At 40.9% G+C, this 12,716-nt stretch overlaps 1 protein-coding gene across 1 annotated transcript in view; it reads right to left on the bottom strand.

Moving 5' to 3' along the window:
* Nucleotides 1-12,716, bottom strand: part of Csmd1 (CUB and Sushi multiple domains 1) — a 1,555,059-nt gene that overhangs the window by 766,623 nt on the left and 775,720 nt on the right. Inside the window, exon 5 of the mRNA XM_055608400.1 lies at nucleotides 11,604-11,811. Within this exon, the coding sequence (XP_055464375.1) occupies nucleotides 11,604-11,811 (208 nt within the window). The remainder of the gene's footprint in view (nucleotides 1-11,603; nucleotides 11,812-12,716) is intronic.

Below are 12,716 nucleotides of genomic sequence, written 5' to 3'. Positions count from 1 at the left end.
TCTCCATCCCCCAGCTGGAACTCAGGCTTCTTTTCCCATCCTGGAAGAATCTAGAAACTGCCTTGTTGCTGAGATTGCATCCTGAGTCAGCCTGTCAGTCACATAGACCTTCCTCCCAATATCATCATGGTCTCTGCCATCAAAAAAATAGAAGCAATTCTATATAAAGCAGAGCCTGTTGGGGTTCTAACTCTATCCTCAAATTTCTCTTCTTCTTCTACATTTTCCCCTTTTCCACTCATCTTCCTCCTTCTCTTCTTCCCGTCTTTCCTTTCCTTCTCTCTCTGTCTCTCTTACCCGGTCTGCCTCTTTATTCCCCTCTCCCCCTCTCTTCCCTCACTACTGTTTCTCTGAGATCAGATTTATTTCACATTTTCTTATACACAGTCTCCACTCCAAAGTCAAGACACATTTCTAGGAAACTTGAGTGAAGTGAGTAGACTCTGGCTCGCTGGAAGGGCTCTGTATTAACCTCACACCACCTGCCCATCATCCACCTCTCTGACGTGGAAAAAGGGGATTAGTCTGAGGAAAGCTTTGTACCTCACCTTCCTCCAGCTAAGAGTGATGACATTTTCTGGTATTTCCCATGCTCTGAGAGTACAGGGCATCCATCCGAGGGTGTGGTTAGATTCCTGAGGACAGCCAGACAGTTCCAGTCACACATGCTGCTCACATGATCAGAAACCTGATTAGGTAAGAATTTCCCATGAAAGGTGGCATCGAGCCCTATCACCACAGAGAACAGCCAGTGGCCTCACTGACTAGTAGAAGTTCCACTCCACACATTCCCTTCCTTTCCTGCTACTGTGGTTATCATACCCATCTGCTCAATGAAATATTCAGCTGTCCAGCAGCTTCTAATCTGTTCAACTGCTAGCAGTTAGGGGCATCTACCTCTTCCCAAAGTCCTGTTTTTCTTATACCAAGAGAATTATGGATCAAAACGAATGTTTTATCAAGATGAAAACAAAGCTCATTGTGCTGTGTTTGAGTTTCATTGCAGAGCTTGCCTTTAACATGTCTAAGTGTGCTCTAGTACCCTGTCAATATCAATGCAGTGCATGGCTATCTTTCTTATACAGAGTTTTGACTTTCATATCCACACCTTGCATTTTATACAGAGCTAGGATTGCCCCTACATTTTTCTCCTGTGCACCTTTTCCACTCCCAGGTGCAATGGCGTCTCTATTTTAAGTGAGAGATTCTATAGTGACGTCACCTGCCAACATTCTCCTGCTTTAGACTCTGCTGCCATCTTTGCAACAGGGCTTCTGGCTTGCTCTTTCATTTTCATAGCCTGATAATGGCTCACTGGTACGCTCCACTGGCATGGCACAACTGGCACTGGCAGAGTTTCTGATCTAAATTTTAATCTTTACCCAGAGAAGGCAAAAATCATCAATCCCATTTTATTTTTGGAAAACAAAATTACTGGGAGTTTGACCATGTAAACCACATGGTCTAGCTTTGTAGGGGAGGGATATAATTTTTAATCTTTCCTTTACCTATTTAAGGCCAGTTCTCTTCAGACAGCTTGACCATCTTCACAAAGGAGAAGAGAGACTGTCTGGACTGAGAAAGTGAGTTGAGGAAGTAGAGATTAAAAACAACAACAACAACAGCAACAGCTAGTAGTCAGATCTGGGTCATCTTCAGCCCAAAGCATGACACAGAACATGGCTGTGTAGGAGCTCAGCTCCTTGCTATGTGAATCAGTAGAGACTGAGTGGATCACAAGATTCCTGGTGATTATTGATATCCTGTCCTAAAGAAGTGCTTCATTGTGGAACATTTTAGCACACCAACACTTTCCGCTGGACTGTCAGCTTTTCACTCAGCAGTCATATCAAGAGCCTCTAACAAGCAGAGAAGGATTCTATTCAACCTTGAACATTCATGCTTCCAAAGAACTCAGAATTATTTTTACTTTGGCCCTCATCTGTCGGTAGGGCAGGGCCCACACACCCATATATGTGGAAAGCTGCTATAATCTTGTTATTTCTCCCTGTTCTTAGAGTTTACCTCTCACCCTTAGAAGTCTGCCCCACATTTGAGCTGGGTCATCTGAGGAAAAAATTGAGAAACAGAAGTTTGAAAATCAATGGCAGATTTTGTCTGAATATTGAAGATCAGCACCATGATATCCCAGGAGCTCATTATAGAGGCCACAGAATAGTCTTAGTGCTTACATCTAGGGCTGAATTAATACAAAAACTGAATAGGTATTTGCTTTCCAGGAAAACTTGCAATTATCAGTAATATTATAACATCAGTCCCTTAATTATCTGCAGCCCACAGAGATGTTCAGCTCCCAGCTGGTACATCCTTGCCAACCTATAGGTCACAACCCATTTGACAAACCTTTATCTCCCAAAATATTACATTCCAATTCATAACAGTAGCAAAATTACAATTCGGAAGTAGCAACGAGAATAATTTTATAGTTGGGGTCACCACAACATGAGGAATTGTATATTAAAGGGTTACAGCATTAGGAAGGTTGAAAACCACTGGCTTAGATGCTGGCACTCTGGAACCCTGACACAGTTTGCACAGGAAGCATATTACCTGGCAGGGATAATACGGCAGCTTGAGAAATGCGCTGACTCGATGCATCTAACCAGCTTAGAATTTCAAGCTCTGGATCCATGGATGTACAATCTTTGTGCTATACAACATATAACATATAAATAACTTACTAAGAAACAACATTATCATCTTCTAAGAGAAATTAAATCATAACATAGGTACTTTCATTTAGTGAAGGCAGAGCTGGGAGGTGTCAGTATTCCAGGTTGATCTGGTCCAAGGGACCCACTAGCCTCATGGCCTGAGCCCAGAGGAAGGAACTAGAGTGATAAACACACATTATTGGAAAATATTATATTGCATAAATCAATTATTCTCCTAAGCTGTCCTCCTTTAAATTGTGTGAACTTTCACAAGAGGAAAAGTGGATATCCGAGGTTTAGAAAGTTTAAGTCACAATATCAAAACGTTCATGAATGGCATCACATCCCTGAACATTGATTTGGGGAATGAAGATCATAGCTGGTACAACATACCCTAAAAAGGCAGTGTGTTCCCTCAGGGTAAATAGGCAAAACAGTGTCAACATAACTGGCTGTGTTTTGTTTGGTTGTTTGTTTCCTGGATAAGGGACCACATGGAAGAGAGGTGTGACCACCAAAACAGGTGTTCTGATGAGTGTGTGTGTGTGTGTGTGTGTGTGTGTGTGTGTGTGTGTGTGTAGTATATAAAGCATGTGTCTCTGGGAGGTGTTCTCACTCACACATGTGCAAAATTGGAGGAGAACATCAGGTGTCCTGCTCTATCCCTCTCCACTTTATTCCCTTGAGGCAGGATCTCTCATTAATCCTGGAGGTAGGTGGGAGCTAGCAAACCCTGGAGGTCCTTGTGTCTTTGTCCATAACAGCTCTTGGGTTACAGGAACACGTGGTTACATCCAGATTTTTTTTCATGGGTCCTGAAAATTTAAACTGACACCCAGGTGTACCCACACAAAAGCACTTTCATGTAACACATTTCCCTGGTGAAAACACCCAATCTCTATAAGGGAGATTCTGTTTTATTATCTGCAATTTAAATGATTCACAGAAAATTTACATTTCTATACATTAAGACTACCTGACAGAAAGTTCACAAGAAAGGCAAGGAATCTGGTCAGGGATACAGCGAGGGGCAGAAAAAATTGTAGCCCCTCTCCTGTTAGTTTCTCCCAGTTAGGGAACAAGAGGTGCTTTTGTTTTACTTTGTCACACCTCAGTCTTTTTTCAGAGTGTGGTAGGGTGAGCTGTATTTTATTCACAGCTATACCTATTCAACAAGTTACATAAAAACTTATATTTCAAATTGCTATTTAAAATATGAACTTTCAGATTATCAGTCTTAGTGAAACTCTGATATTTATTTCATCCCAGTAGACAGGTGCTGAAAGTGAACCACCACTCTGAAATTTCTGGCACAATTAGAGAGTATAAATTATGCAATCTACCTAGAGGGAGCAAAATACTATGGAGGGGGTATTGAGAAGAGCACATGGCAGTAGAATGAGGACAGAAATACTTCCCTGGGCTGTTTCTTGGGCATTAGAACCGGAATCATGTGGAAGCAGAATATACTGAAAAGACTTCATGTCTTCATAGCCTCTCTGGGACATACTTTTCCCGTCTGCAGATGAGTGTAATAGCCTCTACAGCGGCTGTGGTCGACACAGCTTACTTTTTCCTGGCACACAGGAAGTGTTCTGTAAATATGATCATTCAGTATAACTTTTAGAAAAGTATACTGTTCAAAAGGCTTTTAAAAAAATATTTTGATTTGTAAGTATAGAATAAGAACTGCACTAACACATTGGCTATATCCTTAGGTAAGTTGCTAATGTGTAGATGTCATGAAAAAGTCATGTATACACACATATACATATTGATAAATATGTGTGCATCCCTATAATATTTTTCTTACTTTCATATAAATTAAGGTGCATATGCTGCCCAATAAGTTTGTGGAGTAAAATTTTTTGCATTTCCTTTCCTTTTGGCCTTTTTAGGGAAAATTCTCTCTATATGGCTCAGGCTAGCCACAAAGTCGATAGTTAGCCAAACTTGGTTATAAACTACAGATTCCCCTGTCTCAGAACATGTGTGCTGTGATTACAAGTGTGCACTATCCTGACAAGCCACGGATTAAAATTTGAAATGGAATATATAATAGAAATAATCATTTTCAGTGGGGGTAGGGCACAGGACCATTGCTATTTGGGCCCCCCCCCCAAAAAAAAACCTCAGTGATGCCACACTTTTCTCATAAACAGCCTGATGTAGCCAAATTACTGATACAGATAGGTCAAGGTCACAGAGCAGAGAAGTATAAATACCTTAGGCAGGTTGGGGGAGTCCCAACAAATACAACTAAGTTTCATTCATGTCCCGAGTTGGACCTATGCATAGAGAATAGTCTCCATAGAACAGCTAGACAACTCTGAATACGATTTGCCCATTCATTAGCCACTCTAATCACACCGCTTTGGTTTGGGTAATAACGCTCTGGTTGTGAGATCTCATGTGAAGGTTTCTTAGAGTCATCAGCTGGATGGAATTTAGAATAAGCCAAGAGACCCACCCTTGGAAGCCTCTTTCTCCAGGACTTTCCCAGAGAAATTTAAATGAGGAAGGGAGCTCTACCCTGAGTGTGGATAGCACCATTTCATGGTGTCTCTGAGTGAATAAAAACATGAGACCGTGAGCACAACACAAACATCCCCCTCTCTGCTTCCTGGCTATGGCCTCTTTGCAATCTGCCGCCTCCCCCTCCCCCACAACAGCTAGAGTTGTCCTTCCTGAAAAGCCTTCCTTGCCGCCCAGAGCTGCACTGTCAAACAAATCTTTCTTTCTTTCTTAAGTTTCTTTGGTCAGGTATTTTGTCTCAGCCACAGGAAAAGTAACTAATGTGCAGTGAATCAAGGATATTAGGTTGAGGTCAGGCAGTGCCTCATTCTGTGCTACCTTGTGAATTTCCTGTAGAGTGAACTCCAAATGAGCTGTTGCAATACTGCAGCAGCAGTGGGTAGAACACCTCTTTGGGTTTGGGGCAGGTGAGGGGAAGGGTTCGTTGCAGGAAATCTGCTGCTCACTGGAGCTCTGTAACCTTCTTCATTAGAAATTAAATGTACACCAAGTCAATTATCAATTAAGTGACAAGTTGGATAAACATTGTAGGCATTAATTGACCCTCCAAGGGTTCTTTGAAGCTCACTGGGCTGCTCCAGTTTCTTTGAAGTCTTGTTTTGGCTTCAGCCAGCTACTGATTAGATTGATTTAATAGTGAGATTGCGCTGGGTTAATGGGAACAAAATAAAGTGCATTCATACAGTGTTGTTTTTCCATGAAGAGGAAGTCATGGCCAGGGCAGAGCAGGAGAGGGTACTTGGTTAGCTGCCTACTCATAGAGTACAAAATAACACATTGGATCATATAGGTTACTCCAAACAAATATAGATAAATTTGTGTGAAGGGCAGGGGTTTCCTCTGCATATCTCCTGTGGCATTCTTCATCTAGACACTCATCTACTCACCTTGCAAACACTGGCCAGCTTGGAATGGCCACATGGAGTCAAGGAGCTGTATAACCATACAAAGGGACGATTGAGGGGTGCAGAGGAGTGAAACTCTTGAGTGTGGATGTGGCCTAGGGCTAAGGCTGAGTTGTGAGGGAAGGGAGAATAATAGAAGGACTTCTAGCCCTGCCCAGGAAGACTTGCTAAGGCTTCTGCATCCTTCCTTAGCAGCCTGAGAGAAAGACACTCAGCTTGGGGCAGGGCAAAGTCTCCACGCTTATCCTTGCTCCTCCCTCACAGTCATGTGAAGCTGTATACAGTCCATAACACATTAAGAGAACACATTCCATCTCTCCATTCCCATACGAAGACAACACAATCCTCACCCTTCAACCCCTATGTCTTAAGTTAGAAATTGTAACTGATTAACTCAGAAATAACATCAACTTCCATTCTTGGTATTTTTAGAGTCATAGAATACACCATCATATCAGTTTAGGAAGATCAAATCAGACAGTTTTGCTGCTTTTTTTTTAAAATGCTTACTTGAAATTTTATTTTTATTCTATGTATTTATTTTATGCGAAGGAGCACATAGGTACTCCATCTGTGTGCAGTGCCCACAGATGTAAGGAGAGGATATCATATCCGTTAGGGCTGGGGTTGCGATTGTCCTGATCCACAATGTAGTGCTGAGTGATGAGTACTGAAGCTGAGTACATGCTGTAAGAGTAACAAGTGCTCTTAAACACTGAGCCATTTCTCCAGCCCATTATTTAAAATTACAATAAAAACCATAGTTACAAGAGCCTGTTGCAAGTCAACTAGAAAGAGCAGCTCTGCTCTTAAGTGCCACTATGAGTCCTACATGATTACATGAAATCCTAAAATAACAATAATAATAATAATAATAATAATAATAATAAATCAGACTTGCTCAATATGCACACAGGTAGCAAGCTTTAAATCCCCATATTTAACACAAATAAGAGTTTGGCAAATGAAATTCAGTTTGTTGAGGCTGCCTCTACTGTAGTCATGGCAACACGGAGCAGCGAAATTATAGCAGAGTTGGTTATTTCACTGGAAATGTAATGAAAATAAAGCTAATCCCATTATTATTCTCAACAATTTTCCAAGGAGTTTCCTCTTACCATGTCCTTGCTTGTTCATCCTGTCTTTAAAAACAGATTATTGGGAAATTGCCCATGTGTGCCCTCTCTGAACTTAGAGCCATTAGCACCATTCTACTGCCTCTGAGGCATAACCTTGTTTTGGAGACAAGGCCAAGTTCATCCTCCTCCCTACTTTTCTTGCAATCCTGGAATGGATAAATCTTCTAAATATACCAATTTGGGCCATTAAACATTTCAGAGACTGTCACTAAAATTATAGTAAAATAATAGTCTTTTAAAAGATAAGCCAGATAATACACATTTGTATAAATCTTGAAAGTGTGCTCCCAATTATTCTATTTTAAATTTGAAGTGTGTTCATGTGGGCTTGATGGTTATTTAAGAAAACCATCTTTTTTTCTTTTCAGCCTCCACTGAAGATTAATGGCTTGATGTGAGTTCCATTTAAAGTAACAGTCCATATGGACACATCAAGACAACTCCCTTTGTAATTACAATAAGCACTGATTGTCACCCAAGTAAAATAAATAAGTAAGCGCTTTGGCCCCCTCTTATGACGTCTACAATGGTGCGTGATTCTTCAGTGGACCCATCTCCTCAGCAGCAGCATCCTCTGTAAGGCACAGGAAGACAGCTTGCAGCCGAGTAAAGGTGCATCCCAGTCAGAACACTGATGCCCAGGCACAGTGACAGTGACTGCAGAGCATGGCAGACACACACCCTGAGCTTGAGGCTGTTCCCTGGGGGCCCTGCTCTCTGTTGTCCTTCCTGTGTCCCAGGTTCTTGTTCATATAACGGATGAAAGTGCTAAGAGTTCATAAGGGTAAACACATCCTTCATGGCTCTTGCATTTCCAACAAATGGGGCCCGATAAGTCATCATCATAATGAGGGTCAGGAATGCAACTTCCTACAGACTACAAAGGCGCTCACAGGGACAGGCTGGTGCAATAGGGAGCACAGTTTATAATTCAGGTACTTTCAGGGACAAAGTCCCTCTAGTAAATTTCCCAAAAAGATTCTATGGAGATCTCAGAGGGTATAGGAAGTTTCCCCATTCTAACCACAGCAGTGGGGGCTCTCTACAAAGCTGGACAATTTTTCCCTGACCAAGAGTTTTCTCCACTGTTGCTTGTTGCCTGTGGGTGGGTTGTGGTAGCTGCACTTGGCAGTGGAAGGGAGAGGAAAGAAAAGGGAAGGGAAGAAAGGGGAGGAGAGGTACATTAGAAAAAAAGGAAAGGGCAGGGTAGAAGACCCATCTGTGATAAGGAATTGAATAAAGAGCACAAGAAGAGAAGAGGGGAGGAGAGGAGGGGAAGGGAGAAGGGAAAGAGAAGGGAAGACGAGATGAGGAAGGGGGAGGGAAGAAACGGAGAAGATCAGGGAATGAGGATGGAGGGAGAGAATTCATCTGTGATGAGTAAAGAAATAAATGAAGTGGAGGGGAAAGGAAGGGAGAGGTGAGGAATGGGAGAGGACTCACTGTGATGAAGAAAGAAATGGGGGAAATTAGACAACAGGATATCCTCTGGCTCCAGAGCAGAGCTGAACAGTGGCATCTTGTCCTCTCAGTGACACTCACACAGGAAAGAGCTTAGTCCTTTCTGGGGTCACAATCATCTCCCTGGCAACTGCCTTGGCTTTACTTTTTATTTTAATCGTTTATGTTGTTACCTGAACTTCCACACTCTCTGCCTTTCTTTTCCTTTTTAAAAATATTTTTTTTATTTTATTATTACTTTAGTTTATTTACTTTATATCTCAAGGGTGCCCCCTCCCTCCTTTCCTCCCAGTTCCCCTCCTACCTCCTTTCCCCTCTTCCCCTCTTCTTTTACTTCCAGAAAAAAGGAAGTCCCCTTTCCCCCATATCAACCCTCCCCAGCACACCAAATCACATCAAGACTGAGCATATCTTCATCCCCTGAGGCTGGGAAAGGCAGCCCTGCCAGGGGGGAGTGATTCAAAAGCAGGCAAAAGAGTCCATGTTAGACACATCCCCTCTCTGTCCACTCGCCAGGAGCCACATATAAAGACCAAGCCGCCCATTAAATGGTTTGGAGCTAGGCCCTCTGTGCCTTTCTTATATCAACTTTGTTTGGCAAAAGAGAGCACTACAGAGTATAAACACTAAGTTCATCCCCGTTTTCCAATCTTTTTCCCATGCTGACACCTTACAGCAAGGCCATCAGTCAACACTGAACATGTCCAGGTTCTCACAAATTTAAAGTTGACCAAGTCATTTCTGTGATTCGTTTACCATATGTTTTCCATTTTCAAGCACTTTATGTAACCATAAAGTAGTTTTCCATTAACAAATTATATAGTTAAAAAGTTAGAAGCATTTTGATAATCTGTTTCTACAGTAATGATTGGCAGAACTTAGGCACATAATTAATGACTTTGTCTTGTGAACTTAAAAGGCATCTAACTATAATAGCTTCCTAGGGCCTTGTGCAAGATCCAGGAGTCACTGGTGATGGGAATTAGGGTGGAATTTGGCCAGCATTGAGTTTTCAGTCAGGGTTTTCATACTTAGCGCCAATACTCAGTAACAAGTGATATGTAAGGATTCTAGTACATTCCAGAGGTTGAGGAAAAATGGCTGATGTCAAGGTCCTTCCTATTTACAGTAAATCAAATTGTACAGATCAGGACAATGGGTGTGTAGTCTGTTTAAATCAGCACACAGTGACAGGTTTCGAAGTACAAAGTCATCATTGTACTTAGTCTGGATTGATCCCCTCATCATTCTTGCCCCAGCTGTGCCTTTGAATGCTTCCATGCCTCCCTCCATAGTCTCCTTTCTACTTTGGTCACATTTTTTAATGCCTTTCCAATATCCTTTTTAAAAGCCTTCTAGTCCTCTCTTGACTCTCTTTGTAGTCTTCTGACCTCTGCATTTACACACACACACACACACACACACACACAGACACATGCACATGTGTGGACACATACACATATTTGTATTCATCTTATTGCTTTTTGTGTATGAGTATTTTGCCTTCACAGTTGTCCTGCAAAGTATCCTGGGTCACTTTGATTAATGTATTTTTTTCTAGGCCCATCATTTTCTGCAAATTTTGATTTCCTAACTGCTGAATAAAATTCCACAATGTTTATAGACCACATTTTCATTATTCATTATTTATTCATTCAATATCTGTTGATAGACATTCAGATTGATTACATTTCCTTTATCCTTCAGAGTCACAATAAACATGGGACTCTTGTGAGATGCTAAGTCCTTTGGGTGTATGCCCAGAGGTATGCAGCTGTGTTCTAATGAAGTTCTATTTTAATCTTTACTTCTCTAATTGAAGTAATATTTAACATAAGAGAGTACTTGGAAGGAAAGTACTTACCCATTTGTGTGAACATGGAGTTTCTAGTTTTGGAAAACAAAATAAGATTCAATTCTATGTTAAGGGCTGGTATAAAAGAGAATCTTGCTATAGCAGGTTTCACATTTAGCACTGCCATTTTTTTCGTCTCTGAATTGAAGACACAACTGAAAGCCATAGAAATATTTTAACACTTCCTCAGCTCACTCTTCTACCTGAACACACACGGCTGATCATTTCTGTAATTGTATATTCTCAAATTATCTCATGGTTCAAGCCCCAAGCTAGACAAATGAAGCAACTTTAAAGTGCCAAAATTATTTAAATAATTAAAGCAAAATAAACTCCAACTAAAAACAATAGCTTAAAGATAATGAAGCAGGAATCAAGCTCTCTTACATCCATCCTTTCAATTTTTCATTTTCACGCTATATTCATGAACACAGTGAAGGCAGCTCTGCTTTGGGCACCCTTGCACCTAAGCCAATTATAACTGATCAAACCATGATCCCCCATCTTCTCTCTGGCACACACCCAATAACTGACCTCCAACTGGTCAGTCTTGGTCACACACCAGGCTAGAGTCCACACTAGCTGTTTGAGATGTATCCTCACCAGCAGTTCTGCACTTGTGTGGACCTCTTCACAGAGGGGCAAGAATGCATCATGGTCCCTCTGCCAAGTTCACCACTGTTTTCCAAGAAGAGAGAAAACGAACCTCAGAGGCCAAAAACATTTTTCAAACAGAGTCAACTCTAGATGAAAGCCAAGGCCACCGGGTCCTCCTAAGATCTTCATGGGTAGATTTGAGTGTAACATGAGAGAAGAAATGGACATTTAAATTACTGTATACATGTCTCCTCTAGCTTCAAATGCCAGTATGAAGATACCTCAGACACTGGCAACGGTTACAACAAAGGACCAAAGGAGAAAATACCATACTCAAGTTAGCCAATAACTATCCACTGACAGCACGTGGTGGATCCTCTTTCTCCTGGAAAGAGGCAAAGATGTCTGAGAGGTCATATGACTTCCCCAAACTCACCATATGGATGGCGCTTCTGTCCCGCTGATCTCTAAAAAGTCATATCCTTCCTCCAGCTGGAAGTCAGTAAAAACAAGGGCAATGGTGTCCCCAGGCTCAGCCAGGATGGTCCACGTGCAGTCGGCATTGTTTTCATACTCCGAAGGAAAGTGAGGACTGGATATAGAACCACTGGTTCCTCTTAGGGTTCCCCCACAGGCTCCCTCAGCTGCAGGGGCAGAAATGAAAAAGCAATTCAATTCCCAGAACTCTGTCACAAATGAGTATGTTCACAAATACCCCTACTGATCAGCAACAAACTGTTTCTGAATTCAGAATGAAGATAATCTAAAAAAAAATCAACTCTAGGTAATCAATTCAGCTTCATAGTGTACAACCATTAAATTACATTATCAACCCAATGTCAGAGTGAGAAAAGGAAAGCCGATTTAATGCATAAATAAATGTACCTAAGCATAACTTAAAAATACCTATACCAACACTTAAGTGTAATTAAGCTCTTCATAGGAAGATACAAGACAGATCTTTACACTTAGTATTTTTTTTCCAGTTTTTAAAAGGAAGATTTATTTAACAAGTTTCACTTAATATAATACATCTAAGTGGAAATAGCAATACAAGGTAAGATTTAAATAAAACCCTCAGAATTCCATACAAATGACATGATCAAACTCCTAAAGTACTGATATCACATCTCAAAATTGTCCCAGATCTTAAAAAAGAAAAAAGTGAACACTCACATGCCTTGCCTTACAAAATATTGACAAAAAAAGCTAGAATTAACAAACATGCCAATATTGTCACTTTGAATCTTAGACACATCTCCTATATTTGATTTGAACCGAAAAGCGTGTTTCTCAATATGCATCTTAAGTTTTCAGTGTCTTGTGGTATAAAAGCAGTATTTAACGTAAGAAAAAGTGCTTTAGCACGAAATTTGCCCATTGCTTAAGTACACTGCTACAGCATAACTAACTTGAGGAGAGCTGAAAGTGGATTTAACAATGATGGTCAATACTGAACTTGTTTTTACATCTTAAATGAATATTTTCAGTATTCAAAATTGCTGAGCTTAAAGTTTGAAAACAATCTTAACTTTACCTTTACAGTAAG

This window comes from Psammomys obesus, unplaced genomic scaffold (genome assembly GCF_907164565.1).
Source record: "Psammomys obesus unplaced genomic scaffold, mPsaObe1.curated_primary_1811, whole genome shotgun sequence".
NCBI lineage: Eukaryota > Metazoa > Chordata > Mammalia > Rodentia > Muridae > Psammomys > Psammomys obesus.
This window is presented reverse-complemented; position numbering and strand designations above follow the sequence as displayed.